The sequence below is a fragment of the Cimex lectularius genome, unplaced genomic scaffold (genome assembly GCF_000648675.2).
Source record: "Cimex lectularius strain Harlan isolate CLEC.00 unplaced genomic scaffold, Clec_2.1 scaffold105, whole genome shotgun sequence".
NCBI classification, from domain to species: Eukaryota; Metazoa; Arthropoda; class Insecta; order Hemiptera; family Cimicidae; genus Cimex; species Cimex lectularius.
Genome location: NW_019394178.1, coordinates 710,459 through 734,452, shown reverse-complemented (window position 1 = coordinate 734,452; position 23,994 = coordinate 710,459). Strand labels below are relative to the sequence as shown.

Here is a 23,994-nt window from a genome sequence, read left to right as displayed (position 1 = left end):
GATGTACACAAATGGGACTTGGATTATACTAAGTTGGTTATTTTGCTTTGGGATTCATACGATGTATAAAACATCATTATATTTTCAAGAAAAACATGTTAAAGTATTAATTTGTAAGAAATGTTCATTACAGTTCTATTCCTTTATATAATTACCATTGTCAGTTGAACGATAATCCATATGGCGCAGATATACTACGTGATCTTAAGTTCACCATTTTGGAACCATATGTGCAGATCTAACACGGTGTAAAACAGAATTTTTATTGCAATCCTATTCAGTGGTCATGAGTGTTGTTAAATCCATCTTCTGGATATTTTGGTATTATCAGCAAATAACGCTATTATTCTTCAGGAATAGTTGGTGTGAGCAAGCCGATCAGGAACGACAATCTTTGAGAACTTGGTCGTAATAAGCTCCTGTGGTTAAAATTAATTTGTAAGAAATGTTCATTGCAGTTCTATTCCTTTACATAATTACCATTGGCAGTTGAACAATAATCTATATGGCACAGATATTCTACGTGACCTTAAGTTCACCATTTCGGAATCATATGTGCGGATCTAACAAAGTAATTTTTTATTGTGGCGGCCTATTCATTGCATAGAGTGTTGCTAAATCCGTCTCCTGGATATTTTGGTATTATCAGCAAATAATGCTATTATTCTTCAGGAATAGTTGGCCTGAGCAACTTGATTAGGACCTACATAATCTTAGAAGGACTTGGTTGTAATAAGGTCCTTTTATTTATTTATTTCTTTTTAATTAGCAATGGTAGTATCTATAAAACTTGTCATATCTTCAAGAAAAACACTTCAAGTTCTTAATTTGTAAGAAATGTCTAATGCAGTTCTATTTCTTTACATAATTATCATTGGCAGTTGAACACTAATCCATATGGTTCAAAACAAAATTTTTATGATGGTTGGCCTATTCATGCATAGTTATCATGAGTGTTGTTATATATACCTCCTGGATATTTTGGTACATCAGCAATGACAGGGATAAAATAAGACTGTCTTTAAAAGGAGTTGTCAGAGGTCATCTGAACAGGAAGGGTGCTGTCGTTCCGCTCTGTATTATCATGTATTGTTCAGTAATTTGTTTCTCAGCTTTCAATGTATATTTAGCCAATTAATTTGTCTGACCAACCTTCGGTAGATGGGAATTTACCATGTTGTCATGTTTGTATTGCAAATAAACTAATTATATCATAACATAACTGTGTGGTCTGTGAGGTGATAAACCTGTAAATGGCATTACTGACCGGGTTGGTCGCTCAGATGGTTTTTGGCATGTGTCCGATCCAAGAAGATTGGACAATTGCCAAAAGAGAAACCAACCCAGTGAGGATAGGCAGACCATGATGATCAGTAAGGGGATAAAGACACACCCTACTGCTCACATGATAATATGTAGGTAAGGACCAAAACAATCTTCACCCTGTAGACCACAGGAGGAAATCTTACAGCATAAACCATATGTCATATATATTCTACGGTTTCTCATATTCACCGTTTTAAAATCATCTGTTCTTTTATAATATGGTGAAATTTTGATTATTAGTTCTGTTTTATTCAGCTTTTGGTTCTTTCAGCAATGCAAATGCTCATCCTACTATAAGAAAAAAAATAGTTGATTTGTTCAGCATAGCCCCTTAACATTTACTCCATTTGGAAGTATTTGCATTTTTTTTACTCCAAAGAACTGTAATCCTCGGTCCTGTCATATTCTTCTGAAATATTTTTAGATATTATAGACCAAGGACTTAGGAATAAACTAAATTTTTTTCAAAAACAATATAAATGACTATTTGGCTCATTATATCAATGAAATTGTCTAATTCAAATTTAAAATTTTTTCCCACCATTCAAATTCTTAGAACAAATTATTCAGTATTTATACATTAACACAATAACTGTTGGTGGTTAGCCAATAAATCAAAGGTGGACACTGGCTTTTTCTTATTGACTATTTTGAAAAAAAAAGTTTAATACAAACTGACATAATTTAATGTAAAATAATGCAAGTTTAGAGTCAGTTGGTGTTATACTATAAGAATGTTTTCTGAGCCCAGTATAATTAATTAATTAATTGTAAGATAGTTATATAAGGTTTGTATGGTGTTTATTACATGAAATTTTAATTTTCTGGGGGGGGGGAGAAAAAAGTTGTTAAACGATTGATAATATAGTGCACATTTCTATACTTTCATATTAAAGGCACCATTCTGAAAGAAATTACCTTCTAATATTAAATTAACATATTTTTGGGGGTGTTTTTGTTTTTTAAATTATAAATTGAAAAGATTGTACGGCATCTGAGGATTGGGTTGGTGCACACTAGTATGTGTGTGAATTATACTATTTAATCTAGGTTCTATGACGAGGAATTATTATAATAAAAGTATTATCTCAAAATTCAGATAAAATTTAAAAGGAAATTGTGCTATAAGAAAACTGAAAGATATGTTACTCTTTTGGTTGCATGATTGTACTTTATACCTGATATATTCTGTGATTATTCATTAAACTTAAATTATATGAATTACATTATTCATTCTATATCCATGAAAACCGTTATTTTAACGATTTAAGTACAACTAAATACACCCTTCCTTATAATTATTAATATTATTTTGGATTCAAATTTGTGGAAAAAATTTAGCCCTCCTCCCTAACAAAAATCATGGTATTTGCGTACTTATTTTAAATTTTAATTTATATCAGAGCACAATTATTAAAGGTTTTGCTATTTACGTTTCACAAACGTGTTGTTTTGCAGTACAGGTCAATCAACAAGAATATTGACTTTTGTTTATTGTTATTTAAACAGTAGTGGGGAGTATCTTATGGCCTTGCGAAACACATTCCAAAAGAATTTTTTTACTCTTCATTTACGTATTATTTGAATAAAGATCTGTTATAAATCAATTCATTATTACTACTTTTTATTTATTTTTATATTACACTTTTATTTTACTACCATGTTCTCGTTTAATGAACAAGTAGTATATAAATAGTTCTGTGCTATTGGCTCGGAAATTTTTTTCTTAATGTTTTTTAGCTAAAAACATTTTCCGTATTGTAAGAGAAAAATTAAAAACTAATGAACATATGGATGATGAACGAGTTAGTAATAGTGATAAAATTGTGAGTCATATAGAAAATTCGTTGATGTGAGAACGCGTGAATGAACCAGCGAAAGTTAATAGAATATTCGAGTAATTATCGGCGAATGAGCGAGTGAACGAGGGGAGAAGGGGTAAGCAATAGGAGAGAATGAGTGATTGTGTGTATGGTGAACAGGAGGGTTGATGGAATGAGTTGAGAACTAGTGAATGGGTGACCAAGAAAATAAGGTTAAATATGTCACAACAGTCATACATATGTTAAAGTATGAATGAACCAGAGAAGGTGAAATAGCCATCCCTAACCTGCCCAAAACGTTGATTCATGAATAAAAGCGTTCTTCACGCTTTGATTGAAGAAAACACGCTTGTATTGGTCGTCTGATTGCCACAAACCAAACTTGAGCTCGTCTGTGAAGAAAGCAGCCCCAATTCTTCAAGGGTGCAAGCGAGATTTGCGAGTCCCCTTTCTGCACGAAGCCTCTCCAGTAGTAAAGGACGTCTGCGTAGGATGCGGGACGTCTAGAGATTACTGATGACTGTGAGATCACCCTTACAATACGGATCGTTTGGAGTTGACTACGATCAAGGAAGCCATTAACCTGTCGTGCGGTACGAACAATACAACGATCGTCTTTAGCCGTATTATATCGCTGACGATCACTACCTTCTCTTCGATCGAGCCTTCTGGTTGTCTTAAATTGGTGTAGACCATTGTGGATGGGAGAACCCAGGGACTTGGGCTGTAAAACTGACGCTATATCCATCATTTGCCAAAGCACTTGCCCGAAAAGATGTTCGCGAGGCTAAAATCATGCTTTTAAGAAAAAAAGACTCAAATTTGTTGTTTCATCAAAGAAAACAATTTAACTAAACCAATTAACTCACTCGACAAAAGGATGAAATTGAACTGTTTTCCTTTATTTTTAATCTAAAGACTAATAGGATTAGTAACACTGTCTAAAGGTAAACGCGTCAGTAATATTGACTTTAGGTTTAGGTCAACTATTAATCTTTACACCTAGTCTTTATGGAAAATAAACAAATAAATATAATTGTCCGGTTTTTGTCTTTCAGTGTTTATTAACCAATTTGAATTAATACTTGTCAATGAGCCAGTAAGTAAGTTAATGAATGAGTTTGGAAGCGATTGGGTAAGTGGCCTAGAAAATGAAGCTAAGTAATGACTTATAAATTATAATGAATGAGTAGATGCGTAATTGAATCTTTTTTTGTTATTACATTTTAATTAGTAAGATAATAAGAGACTGATCGAGTAATTGAATGATAAATGAATCGATGATTGTTTAAGGAAAGCAATGAGGGTGAATGATGGACAAGTGAGTTAATGAATGAGTTTGGGAGCTGGGTAAGTGCCCTAGAAATGAAGCTAAGTAATGTCTTATCATATAATAAATGAGTAGATGCGTAATTGAATCATTTGTGTTATTACATTTTAATTAGTAAGATAATAAGAGACTGATCAAGTAATTGAATGACGAATTAATCGGAGAGGATTCAAGTAAAGAAACGAGTGTGAGCGGTTAGCAAGTGGGTGAGTGATGGACGAGTTAGCTATTAAATGAGATTGTGAGCGATTAGAAATGCAAATGAATAGCGTGTGAGAGGGGAACAAGTGAATGACAACTAGAGAGAGAATGTGGGTAGTATCATAGAAGTTGTGTCAATAAATGTGTTGAATGAACTACTGATAAATTGATTATTTAATGTGTTAGTAGTACGTATATGAGTAATTGAAGTCTACTACAAGTTTTAAGAATTTGAAAAAATTGAGTACAGAGATTGTAAAAGAATAAATTGAAGTGGTTGAATGCAAGTAAGTGAATGGGTGTAAATGATTTTATGCATGTTTTACTCATTGGACCATATTTTTCTCTAGAGTGAGCAGTCGATAAGGATGTGCTGAAAATTTTGTTTATCTCCATCACTTTATCGCTTCTCTCTCCTGAACCGTTCCAAGTTGGATCACCTCACTTTCACTTTAAGTTCGTTTTTATTGCGTTCTCAAATTGGAGTTCTTTGCCTTATCTATTTTACATTTCCGTCAAGCGGAACTAAAAGAAGTTTCGAAAAGCGGTAAAGTACACGTTTAGTGTTGGAAGCAACGTGGGCTTTTAGTGAAAGCCGATAATTAAAAATTCTGACTAGTTTCATTATTTGACCCACTAGTAAATTGCATAATAGATAGATTATTGAACATATTAAAGATATAAATATAATATAACGAGCGAAGTTCACAGATTACGTGAATGTTAAGAACAGACAACGAAAACAGGCGAAAACCCAGAGATTATCAGTGATGATGAAACAGATGGAAATAGGTCTTTTTTAAAAGTGGCTTGGATTATTTTTAAACATTTTTAAGTCTTGATCCCGATTCAGAGTTACGACTTGATTAGCGCTTAATAACCGGGTTTCTTTTAATCCCCTTTCTGAAAAGAAAAAACTGTGATAAGTCGATGTATTACTGTATATTATTCCAATTAACCCGTGACGATCTGACCGAATTATATTTGTTAATTGTCGAGAATTGTATTAATCGTACAGCATTAATTCCTTAGAATCAGAAGTTATTTAAAACATTCCCTTGAGGTACAAAATGACAAATGTATAATACTTGACGCAAAATTCATTGTTGTCCCAGTCATACTGCAACGTAGAAATATGTATGCAATACATTATAACAATATAAGCTGTATAAGTTTGTTTTCCTGGTTAGGGTTGATAAAAAGCATGTAATCCAATTGACTATTTTTTTGAGCATGATATGGACAACTTGAAGCACGAACGATAAAAATGTTTATGGGCAGTTCATAATTAAACCTAACCATTTATTTAAGTTGGAAAAGAAATTATAAGATGATCCCTTGCAAGCCGCAGGAAAATATTTAATGAACCAACATTTTTGATAGCAATAAAGACTATTCCTTTTTTAATTCTCTTTATGCACGCTATTGCTAGTTATTTAACTTTTTTTAATACGCAAGACTCATTAGACTTCGTTTATACACATTAAATCCGGCTTACGATAATTAGCTATTTCTTCTTGACATTTATAGAATTAAATCGTCTGAAATAGTGGAAATGAGAATTTTACTTTTGAACTCACTGAGGCTGCTCTCTCACACAGCTCAAAATTATCCGAGGAAAAATAAGAAAAGACCATTCATGTTTTTAAGTAAAAATTTCGGTAGACCTTTTTCTTTTAGTTTTACAATTAGTATATTCACTATTATAAAACAAGAAAATTTAAGTTTATATGAAAACTTAAATTTTAATTTCAACCAAAAGTTTATTTTAGCGCACATTTTGGAGGTAGAAAATTATGAAGAAATAACATTTTTATTAATAACAGCAATGTTATTGATTTTTAGGATGCTTTAAAATAATGCGTACGAGTTTCATGTACTGCGGAAGGGCTAAAAATGGTTGAAGTTGAATATCCATCTGCCCTTCCGTCAGCAACAACAGCAGATTTAATACAAGCAATCGTCAACTTTAGCATTGTATTCTAATGTATTTTTACTTGTAATTTTTTAAATTATATTTTGAGATAAAAATCTATTTGAATTCCTATCTGAAGCTTTTATTGATAGACCTAATATTTTCCTATTTGGAGTGTAGGGATTTCTCCCTTAAATTTGTCATTGTGTTGCTCCTAAGCTAATAAATTTTCTAAAACATTTTTCTTTCTTTAATGAAGTAAAAAATTCTTCTCAGGGGTGTGGTATTTAAGTCTGCATTGCACAGGAATGCCTTTCCAACGTACCATAAATGTTTCCTTGCTGTTGCAGGGCAGTTGCATAGGGTATGTTCTATTGTTATTTTTTAAATTTATGTATTTATTTTTTTATTTATCTATTTTTTGGTTGCCTCATAACTGACATACGTTCTTAGAAATTGTTTGTATTCTTTAATTACACAATATTGCAGTTGTTTTTTAATGTGGCTATAGTTTATGCCACAAAGCCTATGTGTGGTCTTAAATCTGTATACATATCCAATTTCCGTGGTATTACAACCGTTAGAAAGCTGCATTTCTCGTTTTCGATTTTATATTAAAAATCATTGGTTTTTCGATAAATGAAATCAACTCAAAAACACCCGAAATGTTTTATTTTATATCTCTGTTTCTGATTTGTTTGCGGAGGCTAGATTTGTACAATTGGGTGTATTTTATAGGGTCCCAAACCCCTGTCAAGATTCCTGAAGGTCGGTTGTGTAGTTTCAAACGTACAACGATTTTTGTCATCTCCGAAAAAATCGGAAGGCGAAAATTTTGTGAAAAAAATAATTTTTCAAAGATTAATAGTCTTGGATTTTCGGTGAGCAAATTCAACAGATTGTTATTTGCTTAAAAAAAAGTATATATATTTTTAACCTACTTATTTATTTAAAGTAGAACGGTTGTAAAAAGGTTTATCCAAAAAATTTTGGATAAAACCCAGTGGTTTTATGAATTTTTAAGTAGAACTCCGTGGAAAAATAAATTGCCTTCGGCGAATCCAGTACAAACATGCGTATATTTTTATTGCTATGAAAGTCGTATAAGGTTGTAAAGGAGGAAAATTTGTATTATGGCGTGTCACACGTTGGTAATTTTACGTTTTTTTAAAATTTATTTATTTCTAATATGCATTTTAGAAACAAAGGTATATGCTTATGGGATAGGATGTGAAACGTCGTACTAGTAGCCTCGTAAAAATAAAAGAAGCAAGTAATTTTGTTTAGATTAAGTAATGTTCGAATTTTGAATCGAGAAAGCATCGGATTATTTTAGAACATTCGAAATTTTGATTAATTAGGTGCAAACATAAAACCAAGAGAATAATTGACAATAATTACAGTTATAGAAAAACGTCCGGATTTGAGCAATTTTTCATAGTGATAAAATCATTTGAAAAACTTACGATTGTTCCAACAAAAAACGTGAAAAATGTACGATGTTTGCTTAGGTAGCAATTTAAATTATATAATGACCAAGAGAGTGGTTATGGTATAATGTTATAAATAAAGATGGCAATGGTTAAGGCGAAAATAACGCAATTCAGCCTTAAAAAGTGATGTATGTATGTGTACTTTCCAAAAGAAAAACCCAATAACAATAAAATTAATAAAATAGTGATATATACATTCCAACATTTTTTTTGTGTTTTCCAATGTGTAGATATTTCCATTTTATGTTTTCATCTGTGGTTCTGGTCCTTTGCCATTGCGTTCTTTAGTGCTTAAATGTCCAAAAGTTGAATTGCTGTGCTTCCTCGTGTATAATAGGTTGTATCAAGTACGATTATGCTGTTATCAGTATCTATGAAATTTATGAATTATTATTTAATTAATGCCTGCATGTAAATTGTCGGAAATTTCTAGTTCAATTCAACGATCGTTTCTTTTAAATTAACTTTTCATTCATAAAGTTTTTTTTTGTCATATTAACCCTTTTTAATTTTAAATTAATATTTTTCGCTAATTAATTATTTTTCATTTCAGATTAACCTTTTTAACTTTAAATTGACACTTTTTAACTTCAAATTACCCCTTTTTATTTTCAAATTAACCCTTTCTTTAAAGAATTTTTTTAAAAACTTATTTATTTCTTAATATTTTTTTTCAATTTATTTGTTACCTATACAGAATTGTATACTATACAAATATGTACGCATGCACTCATTGTGTATGACTAGGTATCAAGGAGGTCCCAAGGCCATCGTCGGTTGAGGCGACGTGGTAGGTTGTCAGGATGGGAATGAGTGGATAGGGCTCGAGCCGTATGGTTAGGATGGTTTTAAAGGTTGGTATGGAAGGTTTGGAATCTGGACTGGATTAGTTCGTTGGCAAAAGGAATGTTGAGGTCTTTGTGGATAGTGAGGTTAGTGACAATAATAAGATGCTTTGACAATTTGTCTAAAGACTTTCGATTGGAAGGACTGGATGCGCTGGATATTGGAAGGCTTGGCAGTGCCCCACAGTTTTACTCCGTATGTCCATATCGGTCTTAGTAAAGTCTTGTATAGTGTTCGTTATGTCTTAATTGTCAAAGTCGATTTCGGTCTTAAATGTCTTCGTAGTAGTCCAAGTCTTATATTAAGTTGCTGTTTTTTAAGCCTTGTGTGGGGATTCCACGTCAGTCTGCTGTCGAGATATAGTCCCAGGTATTTGACTTGAGTAGAAACTGGTATCTCTTTGTTGTTGATTACAATGGAGGGCAAGACTGCTTTTTCAGCGTAAAAGTACACTGAGTGCACTTTTCTTCGTTCAGTCTTGTCCTCCATTTTTACACCAGTCTTCGATAAGCTCAAGGTGTTCTTGGATGTTGGAGGTAGCTTGGACAGGATTCGAGTTACAGGATAGGATTGCGGTGTCGTCCGCGTAGGTGGTGATAATAGTGTCAGGATGTGTTGGTAGGTCAGCTGTATAAATGATATATAGGACAGGACCAAGGATACTACCTTGCGGTATACCGACCTGTGTCTGTTTGACTTCCGAGAATTCATTGCAGCACCTCACTCTGAAACAGCTATCAGTTAGGTAGGATTTCATTAAAAGGTAATAATGGGAGGCGCTTAAGTTTAAAAAGTATACCTGGATGCCAGACCCTGTCGAAAGCCTGTGCTATGTCTATTTCTAAATGTAAGCATGTAAAATAAAATCCCTGTATATTTGTGAATTATTTTCTTAATATTTTATTTTATTTTTTTAAACTAGTCAAATGAGACCACCTTTTAATTTTACAACGGCTAATTTAGTTATAAAACCACTTTAACCCAATCATTAGTGTCATAGTAAGTCTAGTTGAGTTATCTTCGTAACATTTTATAGAACTCAAATGGCTTTGTCCTCTTCAGTCGTCTTACGATGTGCTGACTACCTAGGAGGCGGCTGGCTTCTGTATTCGAGTGTCATTGGAGAAGTACATAGTATTTCACATACTTTGTGATCTCAGTGTGCGAATACCAAGAAGCATCTAGCATATTTTGAAGAAATTTATTTTGGAACTAGCTTCTGTATTGGTATATCTGTATTGTATTGCTTCTATTGGTAGACTACCAAAGTTATATACCATACATCTAGGTTTTAATATGTGAATACAAATCATGATTTTATTTTGTATTTAATCGGGAATTCCGTCCCCGCATCTGATAAAGTTGTCTGTATTTGAAATCAAGTTCTTTCCGTTTCTTTTTGAAACGTTCTTTCCATTTTTATTGGTTTTATCTATTGTCATGCCTAAATATTTAACTAAATTCCGGGATGGAATTACTTAAAGACCGTATGTACTGTTGAAGACGTTTGTCTTCTAATTTTCTATTTGTGAAATTTACATGTATGGTTTTCTGGTGGTTTTTTTGACCTTCCAAGTAAGTATGTGCAGTCATGGATGCTGTTGACTGCCATTTGCGACGGTTATTTTTGTCATCAGTAGGGTAGGTCATTTGTATACTGCAAGTACAGCATGAGGCCTAGGATTCTACCTTTACGCCATCCTTGATTTAAAACAAATCAGAGTATTCGTTTTGTTTAAATAGGAACAGTCTTTCTGAAAGGCAGGAAAACATATTGTTTAGGGAATATTTTTTAGCTTATGTTAAACCTTTTTCTACATTACCGATTTTATGTGTCTGATTAATGGTCGAGTGCTTGGCTCTGAATCCAAACTGGTGGCTTGGTATATTGAAATGAAGAGTTTCAGTCTATTTAGCAAAACTTCTTCGATCTTTTCATTTAATATGAAATAAATAATTGGGCTCTTAAAAGACTGTATGAAAATTAATTACAATTAAAATGAAAATTATATAAAATTAATATAAAAATAAGTGATTATTTTTTAGTTTGAGATTTTTTTATATAAAATAATTCGACACCTATATAAAGTAATGATCTAATTTAGCCCGATTATTATGTATTTAAAAAACTGAAAATAATAGAATGATCACATGTTGTTATATTTAATTGTAATTAATTTTCATATAGTCTAAGAGTCCGATTATTTTATTTTATTTTTTTTTTTAACGTTTTAATATAAAATTAAAAAGGGCTAATTTGAAATTAAAAAAGAGATAACTTGAAATGAAAAGTAGTTAATTTGCAATTTAAAAAGTTTAATTTGAAAGTTGAAAGTATTAATTTGATGTGATAAAGGGTTAATGTGACGGAAAATAAACTGTATTGCGATGTTTGTAAATTTCTCAATGTTTGTTGTAGTAAAAATGGCAAGTAGAAGTAAGAGTTATTTTTTAATTTATATTTCTTTATGTGAAGCAATTTTTAATAAAACTAAACATGTTCATTGTAATTCATCACATTACCTAGAAAGAATTCAATTTTCTTCATGTACTGAATTCTACATAGCGCAGTTGTTTTCTGATCTTCCCTTTAGCGGTTTTTTTGGTCGTTCGGCGTGAATTGTCTATACTAAGTTATGCTTTCATTACGCTCAGGCTCAATGGTCATCATAGGTAACATGCTTCGTTTCAATGAGTTGTATTACAGAATACACCGCCCCCACTCAACTTCTCCGGGTATCCTTGACTGAGGTGGGAGGTGGACGCGGCTAGTCCCGTCCCTGTTTCTGTTTAGTCGAGAATCAAGGAGACGCATCGCGCTGGATTCTGTATATTTACCCTTATACAAAAAATGGACAGGACTATGTACGGCAAGGTGACGCCGGGCACTTACCAGCCCTATAGGTGCGCTTTGAAAAACGGATCATCCCCTGCATGTGAGTTGTTCTTTTCATCGAGTCATGTTGTGTTTACAGAATTTCCTCTTTTTTTTGCGGCGTCCCGGTATCGCCGACTCGTCTTTTAATAGCTCATCCTTCTATCTTTATGACAGGGCCAAAACAACCTCTAGTTAAAGAGCTTGTACCGGGCTCTACGTCCAATATTGTTTACAAGCCAGTATTAAAACACAAAATGATATACTGCAAAATCAACGATTACCTTGGCCGGTCCTTGGACTGACACTTAAACCGATATGCATCAGTTTTACACTTTAGCTGCAATCTTCATCTTACAAAATTCTGTGTCAAGTCTAAAAAATATAATATAAAATATATTTGAATATGACAAAAATTTTAAAAAGTAACACAATGCAACAGCAGCGAAACTATTACAGGTGCGACCTGTTAGTATTGACGTAAAAAATGGGTTTGTTCTACGGTTTAAAACGTTCATCATTTGAGGTATATTTTATTTTAAAGTCCGGCATTTTCTATTTTGACGAGAACTCTTTCAAAAATAGCGTCGCAATTGATAATAACAGCCTAGCTTCTAGCTATATATACTTTCTAAATGTGCATTGGGTTCTCGCCTCATCTAGTTTTTTGTTGTTTATAGTTTGAAATTTTTCTTTCAGAGAAGAACTAGCAGAAATGTAACAATAAAATTCTACGTCTAAGTTTCATTAATATTTATTTAGTCATTGCAACTATTTATGATAGATAGTAAAAGAGAGAGAAATTAATGAATGATTGAACGAATATCGTTTTAGACAAACGGGCAGACAAACAAAGGAAGAGTCAAGGAAATAGGGGGTAAGAGAGATGGTTAGAGGGATGGGATAGAGATAGAGCGATAGAGAAAAGTAGAAAGAGAGAGAGAAAGAAACAATGAGACAGACCTAAGAAGAAACAGAAAGAGAAAGCGATAAAAAAGACGTAAGAACAGAGAGATAGGCGAAGAGTCAGTGAAGGAAATGGAGAATAAGAGAGAAAAACAGAGAGAAAGAGAGACAGGCGAAGAGGCAGGCAAATAGTATTAGAAAGAGGGAAAATGAATCAATATAGTTTTATTCAAAAAATCTCGCAAATTTAGGTCGCGAACGTCCTCTCTTACAATTAGCGAGAAAAGAGAGAGAGAGAGAGAGAAAGAGAGAGAGAGGGAAAGCGTGATAGTAAGGGAGGGATGGAGCGAGTGAAATAGATGAGAGGGAGAGAATGAATGAATATCGTTTCATTTAAAAATTCTCGCAAATTTAGGTCACCTCTCTTACAATAACGAGAGAAAGAGAGTTTATATAGTTAAATTTTGATTTATTGTTTATTTGTTTAAACATTCATAGAATTTCATTTATTATTTATACATAGTATTTGTAATTACATGTGTTTTTATGAGAATGTTAAATTTTTTGAATATACCAAAACTGTTACAATACGGAACTTCACTAGTGTCTATATTGACTGTCTAACTGCATTTTCTAAATATTTTCTCCTAATGTTTGTTGGTTTATCGTCATTCACAATTCTAAATATGTTTGTTTTTCTTCTGCCAAATAAATGGCAAACCTTTCAGTGCCTGAAGTTATGATCCGTGAATAGGCTAAGATGTAAAGACATTTAATTTTGTTTTGCTCTATTTGGCTCTCCAAATATTTTCAGCGATGGAAATTACTTATTCTAGAGCTACTAGATGATATTTGAAATAGTATGTCAATCGTCTGTAGGTAACGTAAAATATGAAGAAAAAGTATATACTGCCGATGTTGGCTAGCGTACATATATTGGTTTATTATGCCTCCTTTAAACTTTCTCTAATAATGGCTTGTTAGTTCCATGGATCTATAATTTCGGCCTTTTGAAAACAAATTACAAACGGATGAAGTGCTTTAATGTTTTCTGTCTCTCACATTCCCAAGTTGCAAGGGTTCAAAGATTTATATTTACTGCTAATTTAATATATTATTTAATGTTGAAAAACCCAATTGCGCTTAACTTTTTGGAAACACGTTGATAAAATCTATCACAGGGAGAGAGAGCGACTCCTTCAGAAACGCTTACTCTGATCAATGACCGATCAAAAAGTGTTTTGTTTCTAAGCTTTCGATCGTTCGGATCAGCAAACAGGCGAAACTTCGTGGAATCGGTCAGGGATTGTCAATATTAGTTTTCTTTTATTGTAGCTGTTTAGATTTCAAGACATGTACTTGTGCGGGATAGTTTTCCTAACTGTTTTTCCTTAATTTATATTCGAAGGAGTTTTCTTATTCCAATGGATATAGTTCAGGAAAAATAGGTCTCGTGCAGCTCGTTTGTTAAAAATTTACCTCGAATTCACATTTCCTCGTAATCGGCCCAATTTTGCTTCCCCGTGTCTCATTGGTTCAACCTTGGCCGTCAATCGGCCTAATTTACATCAACTGCTATTCAAAAAAATTTTTTAAATTTAAATCCCTTTATGGCAAAGTTAAATTGATCAACCTCCGTCTGCGGATGAATCCATTTCAGCAGCTCTAGAACCAAAACCTTCAGGTTTATTTTACTGACTTCTTGGGATAAAATAAGTCGAAAGTCCCATGAAGACAAAGTTGAAACATCTGGTAAGGAAAAGTAACGTAATTTACTCCTAGTGCATTGAGCTTTCTTTTCTCTTTTCTTTCCGGTTATATGTTTTCGATATGGACAAATTAGTTTAGTGATTTCTTTTTTAAAACATTACATTATAAGCAGAAGAACTAATTTGGTTTTTATTCGTCCTGGCCAGTTAGTCGAGTTATTGCATAATTGTGAAATTACACTGGAAGGTCAATTGTCACTTGAATTGAGATCTATGTGTTAATTATTTTAAAAATTGGTTAAAGGAAATTTCAGAATCAACTTTTTTACAGAGTTTAATTATGGTGCTTTCATCATACGATGATCAGCTGTGTAATCATGGAGATGACATTGAAATTAATTTACGATAGCCTTTTGGAAAGGAAAAAGGATAAATGCAATTTTTAACTTAAGCAGTTTGTTTTTGGTTTTTTATGACAATATTTATTTTATGTCTGCTCCATGAATTTTCTTGGTTTTCAGCTTGAGATTCACGGCTTAAAAAATAGGACATAGTCTGACATTAATCTATCGCTAAAATCTCATAAACACTTCAGTTTTATCCCGTGCCCATTCACTTTATTTATCCGAGTTTTCTCGGAAGACATTTATTTTCATAGTATGTTAACCAATGGCATTTCACTTCCTGGACGTTCTTATCCCTCCTAACAGTGTTAGTTTTTATTTAGATCCACATCTAATAATATCGCTTTCCATCTTTTTGTCGGGACAAAGGCGTCTGGATGGTAGATCAAAGGCTGTTAAAATCCACCAGGTCGGTACCCCCTTGATCTCCGGGCTGTAGGAAATATTTTTATATCTTGAGAATGACGAGAGAAGACGAAAGGCTAAAAGAACTGTCTATGTTGAACAGTCAGTCTTAAAAAAAAAGTTTTATAGTTATAAATACAAAACAACAAACTATTTGGAAATAGAAATAAATTTACAGTAGTTTAATATTTTTTCTTAACAATCAGTTTATTTGGCATGAACGATTGTGTATCTTGTACCATTAGATTTTTTAGAAAATGTAACTTATATGAAAGAAAAATAACGTACTTGACGGGCCAGTAGGATGTAAACTGCTGTTGTAATTTTGTTACTTGTCCAATGATTTTTTTTTTTTTTTAAGTATTTGCATTCGAGCTACAAATTGTATATGTTTTATTATCAAGCGAAAACGCAGACAGTTATATTTACAAAAGAAAAACTGAGATTTTTATTTAGATTTTGTTTTGTCCATTTTTGTTTCTTTCCTTGAACGTCGATTTTAGTTTATTTCGCGATTCATAAATCATAAAAAATTCATGAAGATATTTTTTTTTCCAAAGACAGAAATAGCAAGGAGTGGCGCTCCAACTTTTATTGCGTCTGAATGTAAAAGAGCTGCGAACTTTTTTTTTTATTATTGTTTGACTAACTGTTCAACAAAATGATCAGTAATTTAAGAACTAACAAGTCAATTTTTTAACCAAGTCACAGTAGTTAGTTAATTATTCGTTAATTTTAATTTAAGTTATCAGTAAGATACAGTATGAATTATAAACGTCATAATTTTTTTCATACCTTCTACAGAAAAAAATGCAAGAATAGACTGGCAAGAGGTTTTCATCAGCCTGTAGTTATTTTGTAATACATTGTCAATGCTTCATTTTATTAAGTTAATCTAAGTAATTTATAATTTATCTTCTACCAATAGAAAGTTAAAATCACTATCAACGTTTACATAAAACAATTAATTAAAGTTTTTTAGTTGAGATAAAAAAGTCAATGGCACGAGCGGGATTCGAACCCACGATCTTCGGCTAGATACGCCGCTGCTCTACCACTTGAGCTATCGTGACCTCGATCCACTCGGACACTAACTTCTCATCTCAACCCCACCTTTTGAGTTTTCCCTCCTTTTGCCATTTTTCAAATGTCGTGTAATTGGATTGGATTCTCGACGACAAATGAAACGGCCACGGAGAGCTTTAGTGAAGTGTACTTCATTTTAATTCATTAAATTCACTAATTTCGTGGTCCGCTTGACCAATTAATATATTACAATTAATTAAGGTTTTTAGTTGAGATAAAAAAGTCAATGGCACGAGCGGGATTCGAACCCACGATCTTCGGCTAGATACGCCGCTGCTCTACCACTTGAGCTATCGTGACCTCGATCCACTCGGACACTAACTTCTCATCTCAACCCCACCTTTTGAATTTTCCCTCCTTAAAAAACCTTAATTAATTGTAAAATATTAATTAGTCAAGCGGACCACGAAATTAGTGAATTTAATGATTTATACTTCACTAAAGCTCTCCGTGGCCATTTCATTTGTCGTCGAGAATCCAATCCGATTACACGAAATTTTAAAAATGGCAAAAAGGAGGGAGTGAATGGAGGTCACGATAGCACAAGTGGTACAGCAGCGGCGTATTTAGCCGAAGATCGTGGGTTCGAATCCCGCTCGTGCCATTGACTTTTTATCTCAACTAAAAAACCTTAATTAATAGTAATATATTAATTGGTCAAGCGGACCACGAAATTAGTGAATTTACATAAAAGCTACATTTCGAGAACCGTATTTTTCTATAGATCAAAATTAATTTTGTTTTTTCTCTTTCTTTGAGTGCATGAATGCCAAACTTTTGTCATCATGAGACATGGACAGTTATTCATGCACTGTCCAATGTTGTCAAAGGAAATGCTATCATCTACTACTCTCCTATCACCTTTGCTTTTGCAATGATTTTTGTGAAGAAATAGCTGACCGTTTATATCTTGAAAATTTAAATATTCGTTTACTACTATATTCAGTCGACCTGACGTATTGCAAAATATTAGAGATACATTGAGCCGTTAAGTTTCTGGGGTCTGAGAGTAATTATTAAACAATCTAAAATAATGATGGCTAAGAAAAAAGGAGGAATGTTGGCTAGAGATAAAAAGTAGAACTAGGTAAAAATATCGAAATAGTCAACTTAATAATTATTATAATTAATTTTTGCTTTTTTAATTGTATAATTAAACTAGAGGCAGGTTTAAATGTACTTGACACCAGACCGCCTAAAATAATATCCCAGAAAGTTATATCGAAGAAAAAATTATGGTATAAAGAATGGAAAAAAAAACTAATGCTCACGGTTAGGACTACTATCCTTTCATGTAGATAGCTCATTAACATAAAATAATTTAATCCCACTTTCGCAAAATTTAAATTCAGAGGAGAGAATGAGTGCGATATCCAAATCGAAGCAAAGACAGGATTGCTAACCTGCAGCTTACTTTTATGAAATGCGATTATATCTATTTAAAAAAATTTAATAGTGAAAAACTGGTTATAAAAACTAGATCGGAATCAATTGATTTAAACTTCAAACCATTTGATCAGGAAGCAAATCAGCTCTTTACGCAATCTGAAAGAAGTAGAAAATAATGTACATTTTATGAATTTTGGGTCAGGTCTCACTATTTGAAAACTTTTCTCCAATGGACGAAATTTGTAATTTGTTAAATAAAGAGTATTGGGAAAAATTGGGTAACTACCTAAAACTACAATAGATTTTCAATATAGAAAAAAATAATCAGCTTAATTAATGGTATTGTATACCTTTTACCTTCTGTTATCTGTATTGTTTTTTACCTTTCCTATTATTATACCATAAATTAATATCACTTTTTATATATGCAATATTGTATCTTGGCATATGAATAAATTCAATCTCATAAGAGTTTATTTTTAGAGTCATGTTTTTTATTATATATGAAAAAATAATTTCTTTACTTTACATTAATATTTAGCTCGAAATTAATGTTTTTTCTAATTAAATATTTTTTATCTCTGTATAACAATGTAATATTTTCTAATCAATAACCTCTATAATAATTGTTATTATTATCAACATATTCGTCTGTTTAGAAATTTTTTGTGAATTGTCAGGACCCCTGTTTTCAGATTATATTACTTTGTATATTTTAAATTTAATTGCTTAATTATTTAAATAACGTTATTATCATGAGAGCCTTATCCAGCAGGACTCCTGCGCCTCCATGACAAATTTGCTCGGGAGGTTTATATCACTAATGCTTGTCATTGTTGCTTTAGATACCAAACCACCTGTAGATATTATTATTGGTACAATCACCACTATCTAGCCTTTCATTCAGTTCAAACCCATGGCCTTTATACTTATTTATTATTACTTCCGAATTTTTTCTATACTTCCGAAGTTTGTCAGCCCGGCTTTTTTGCTTGTTTTATCATTAGGTATCGCAATGTATGATATATAACGTTCTTGCTTTCTTATTTCATCACCAATATATCAGGTTTATTGTGATTATCATTATTACACTATTATGGAAGCGTACCAAGAGTTTTCAGTTGTGGAAAATCCGGATATTTTTACTCTGTGAGCCTCAATGTCAAGTTTGATTAGTTGAATTGAAGCTATTGAATTACATTCATCCACTATGAACTGAAAAGTTTAAATAAATGGCTTTATTTACATCACAATAACTGGGAGGATGCGGACCGGTGGTTTTTCACAGGCCAAAATCCGATTATTCTCTGCCAATTAACGGCTGGTTTCAGGCTATTGATAATTATTTAATTATGTAGTGCATGTAGTGGAAATTTTAAATTATTGCCGAAATTTATGACAGAACAAGAGCGAAAATTAGCGGACCAACGATTTGTGTAGGGCTAGATCATGTCATTTTCACTACGTCTAAACGTGAGTAATGGATCCATCCGTTTTGCACTGATGTGTTCATAAATAAAGGTCGATATTTTCTACGCAAAAACAGCAAGGAGCAGTCGTTCTCTGTAGGTCAAATTTAGGTTATTTTTTATTGTGCCTAAACGCACGTAATCATAAATTTTGATTATTTGCATTAGAGCACTTATTTTCAAAATATTAAAAATGTTCAATATTTACGAAACAGATAAAAAATGAGATGTGCTAAGGGACTGATCTGGAAATTTTCAGGTGTCCAAAATCTTGTTTTTTCACTTACGAACACTCTGGATCAAGGTGTGATCTTGAAGAAGAAAGCAAATTTAGTTGCTACTACCAATTTTGCGACCTATTTTAAGGTCTTCATCAGGGCAAAATAACCGTAAATATGTCTACAGATGACATATTGAAGTATTTACAGGCGATCATAAATTTCCTTGAAGACCGACTCAGTTCCAACATTGCCAAGGACTTTTTTCTTCAAGACCATACCTTGATCCAGAGTGTTCGTTTTTGTATGTTACCATTGCCACCGTGTTGTAGGCATTATCTCTTTCTTTAGCGAAAGCAGAATTCTTCGGTGTATTCTTAGATGTGAAGATCGTATATAGCCCTCGGGACTGTTCTGGAAGCAGCCTCCTTTTTAACACCTACCTGATTCTCAACAACTACTTGACGGACAGATTCTTTCAAGTCAGGCTATCGCATAGGTGCAGAGGTACCCCAAGAAGTATCTTAGGACCCAATATACAACACCGTATACACCTCAGACATTCCTACTCTTCCTGAAACTATCTTAACACCATCTTGATTTGTCATCTCAACCAAAAACCAGCAAACCAATTCACATCCCTTGAGCAGTTGTTCAATCGGTGGAAAATAACAATAAACGTTTAAAATGTGAACGCCAATCACCCTCAACGTATAACCGCTACTCCCATCTACTACAATAGTATCCCCTCTCACCACCTATTGTACCTTGTATGTATCTTGGGTTATACATAGACAATTCAACATACCCTTCAGACTTGTTAAAAAACTGGTAGAGAAACGATCAAACCTCTACAAAACAAACGTCTCGTAAATATCACCAATCTGACAGCATCGAATTTTTGGGGTTCGACCAAACCTCCAACGTATCCTTTTAGTGCTCAAATCTTCCTTTTTATGCATCCATTGACAATGACCTTATTATCTAGTATGCTCTTAAGTAACCACTAACAGCTACAAGAGGTTTTACCAACAATTATCGTGTCGAGCAAACCCGCACCCTTCCAAATAATCCAACCCAGCGAATGAAGCGTCATCGGCCTCACGACCTCTTAACTGACAGCGAGCGTGATTAACGACTGCTACATGTTAACCGGTTGCAAACAAAAAAAAATTCTTTACCAATGTCAATTCTGGTTAATAGAATTTACGTGATTGTCTATTTATGTATAATGTGAAAAGATTGGCTGTATTTACAACCCGAAATCGATGACAGGCGGACCAGTAAGAGTGCACTTTTTCTCGAGTTTTCTCCTCGTAAAATAGAGTGAAGCCGATAACTTGTTTTTTAATCTCCTTTCAGGCTCTAAACGTTCCCTCTTACTTCCCCAATGAAAGCTTATTACCATAATTATAGATGATATAATTGATGGATGATCTATATTCATGATGTAGATCAATTTTTTAATGATTACAATGAATAATCTCCTTACTTAATTTTTTTTAATAAAGAACGTTACGAAGTGCCTGTATGGCTGAGGAAATAATTGACTAATTAATTAACTAGTTGACCTGAAGCATTAAAGGAGCCGATTGCAGAATAGGCTTTGCTCGACTATACACTGTTTGTAAATCTACAAGTACATCTTTAATTCGTTTTTTTAATAGGTTAAATCCTATCCAGTGATTAGTACATATTCAATGTTGTCTATTTCCCAACTGAATATTTCTGAGCATGTCAGAACTTTGGGAGTAACAAAGTGTTGCTCTTTTGCAATATATAGTTTTTTCCTGTTTTTAATTTCATATTACCTCTTTTTAACTTCAATTTAAACCTTTTTAATTTCAGTTAACCTTTTCTTTAAAGCATTAGAAGAGAATGCATGAAATATAAACATAAAGTAAAATTCCTATATATTTAATTTTTTTAGTATTAATAAAAATAATTGGACTCTTAGAAGACCAAAATTGAGGTTTTTACGTGTTCAATTATTTTATATTTTTAAAAAATCTCAAATTAAAAGAAAACCATTTGTTTTTATATTTTATTTTATATCATTTTTAATTTGAATTAATTTTTGTATGATCTGTGAGCTAATTATTTCATTTATTTATTTATTTTATTCTCTTTTTTTTGTAATGTAGGCATTTTGCTTTAGATGCTTAAATTTCATGAGTTTTTTGACGTTTCAAAGTAAAAAAAAAATGGTTAATTGAAATGTAAAAACGGTTAATTTGAAGTTAAAAAGAGTTATTTTGAAGGTTAAAAAATATTAATTTGAAATTAAAAAGGGTTACATTGACGCGAAAAATACTTAATTTAACGGGAAAAGGGTTAATTTGACGGAGAAACCTATATAAAGTATGGTTAGGGATGGTATGTATAAAGTATGTTGAGAAGTATTAATTTGTTAATTTAATTAATTCTATATGCAACTAGTTTGCTTATAGACGTACATTTAGTTAGGATTCACAAGTGGCATAAGACCTCGCATCTGATTATTATTTTAGTTTTATTATATCATCTCACGTGAACGTTTACATACATACAAGTATACAATGATATTCCACACCTAGGTCTAGTTTACTTTAAAGAAAAAATGTCATTTTCTGCATTTTATGACATATAAATTTGTTTTTATTCCGAAATTAACAGTAGTATATGAAAAATTGAATTAAGATTTTTATTTTTAGTTCCTTTGTAAACAAAATTTTGAAAACAACTCTTTTTCATATGTGGTAAAGGCTATATGTTATATTTTTCCCCCTATTTTGCTACTAATAAAATATTATCTGTATGTCACTATAACTGTTGTCTCGTAAAAATCTTTTAATATATTTTTATTTATTTATTTTTGTTAAATCGTGTGTCCCTTGTAATGAATTTCTTTATGATGTTTCTATTGTCATCGAATTTTGACATTTTATAAAAGGATTCTTACAGTTTAATAAGGTTTTATTTCTGCTAAATTTTCGAAATTAGACGAAGAATGAAAAGTAACATTTTTTCTAGGCTTTCCTCTTATTATTTTACCTTTTTATTTTCTACAAAATTCTCTCCTCTCTCTCTCTCTCTCTCTCTCTCTCTCTCTCTCTCTCTCTCTCTCTTTCTCTTTCTATCTATCTATCTATCTCTCTATCTATATATCTTCCTACCTATCTATCTTTGTATGTTTGCCTTGAACTATTCTTTCACACTACTTATCAAATTTTTATTTAGAAATCGTGAGATGCGGTCTGGTGTGATGTAGGTTTCAGAAAAACATTTTCTTTGTCGTGCCAACGTTTCGATCTTTATTGAGATCATCTTCAGGGCCTGGGATTTACAAACATTGTTTACATATAACAATTACATTTTGGATGTGGAAAAGTGACTCCATAACAATCTCTACCCTAAACACATAATTAACAGAATAGTCAACAATTACAACTCAACACTAACACCATCCACTATTACTAATAATACTACATTAAGTCTATCGAAGACAAACAAACCAGCATACATTTCTATACCATTTATCCAAGGCATATCACATAAATTAAACTCATTTCTCTTGTCCGATAACTTCAAAATAGCTTTCAAAAATTATAAAACAATTCAAACACTTTTTTCCAAAATTAAATATCCCACACCAATGACAAATAAATCTGACGTAATCCACAAGATCAACTGTTTAAACTGTCCGGCAACTTACATCGGTCTTACATCCCAATATCTGGACAAGAGGGTAAAGCAACATATCTACGATTCCAAAAAACCGAAGCAAAATCCTACAGCACTCGCTACCCACCATCTTGAACACCAATTTCGACTTCAAAAATCCAAACGTATTACACACAGAACGAAACAAACATAAACGTAATTTCTTAGCAATGGTTTATATCAACAGAGATAAACACAGCATCAATTATAGAACAGATACATGTAAACGCAGTTGCAGCTACGCCAATATCATTAATCAAATTCAATACAGATAACATATCTATATCATCACATTACATTCCACACATCAAATATTTTTCACATAGTCTAATTTCCCAACAATTTAGCTTTCCATTTCCTATTTATCCCANATTTCTGCTAAATTTTCGAAATTAGACGAAGAATGAAAAGTAACATTTTTTCTAGGCTTTCCTCTTATTATTTTACCTTTTTATTTTCTACAAAATTCTCTCCTCTCTCTCTCTCTCTCTCTCTCTCTCTCACTCTCACTCTCTCTCTCTTTCTCTTTCTATCTATCTATCTATCTCTCTATCTATATATCTTCCTACCTATCTATCTTTGTATGTTTGCCTTGAACTATTCTTTCACACTACTTATCAAATTTTTATTTAGAAATCGTGAGATGCGGTCTGGTGTGATGTAGGTTTCAGAAAAACATTTTCTTTGTCGTGCCAACGTTTCGATCTTTATTGAGATCATCTTCAGGGCCTGGGATTTACAAACATTGTTTACATATAACAATTACATTTTGGATGTGGAAAAGTGACTCCATAACAATCTCTACCCTAAACACATAATTAACAGAATAGTCAACAATTACAACTCAACACTAACACCATCCACTATTACTAATAATACTACATTAAGTCTATCGAA

The 23,994-nt window shown here is 32.4% G+C and overlaps 1 protein-coding gene across 2 annotated transcripts in view; it reads left to right on the top strand.

Annotated features, from left to right (window-relative positions):
• Positions 1-23,994, top strand: part of LOC106664845 (paxillin-like) — a 75,075-nt gene that overhangs the window by 329 nt on the left and 50,752 nt on the right. Inside the window, exon 1 of one of the 2 annotated variants that reach the window (XM_014390866.2) lies at positions 11,738-11,870. The exons of the other annotated variant lie outside the window; for it this stretch is intronic. Coding sequence (XP_014246352.1) covers positions 11,786-11,870 — 85 coding nt within the window. The 5' untranslated portion in view covers positions 11,738-11,785. Of the gene's footprint in view, positions 1-11,737; positions 11,871-23,994 lie in introns of those variants that run through there. 2 annotated transcript variants of the gene reach the window in all.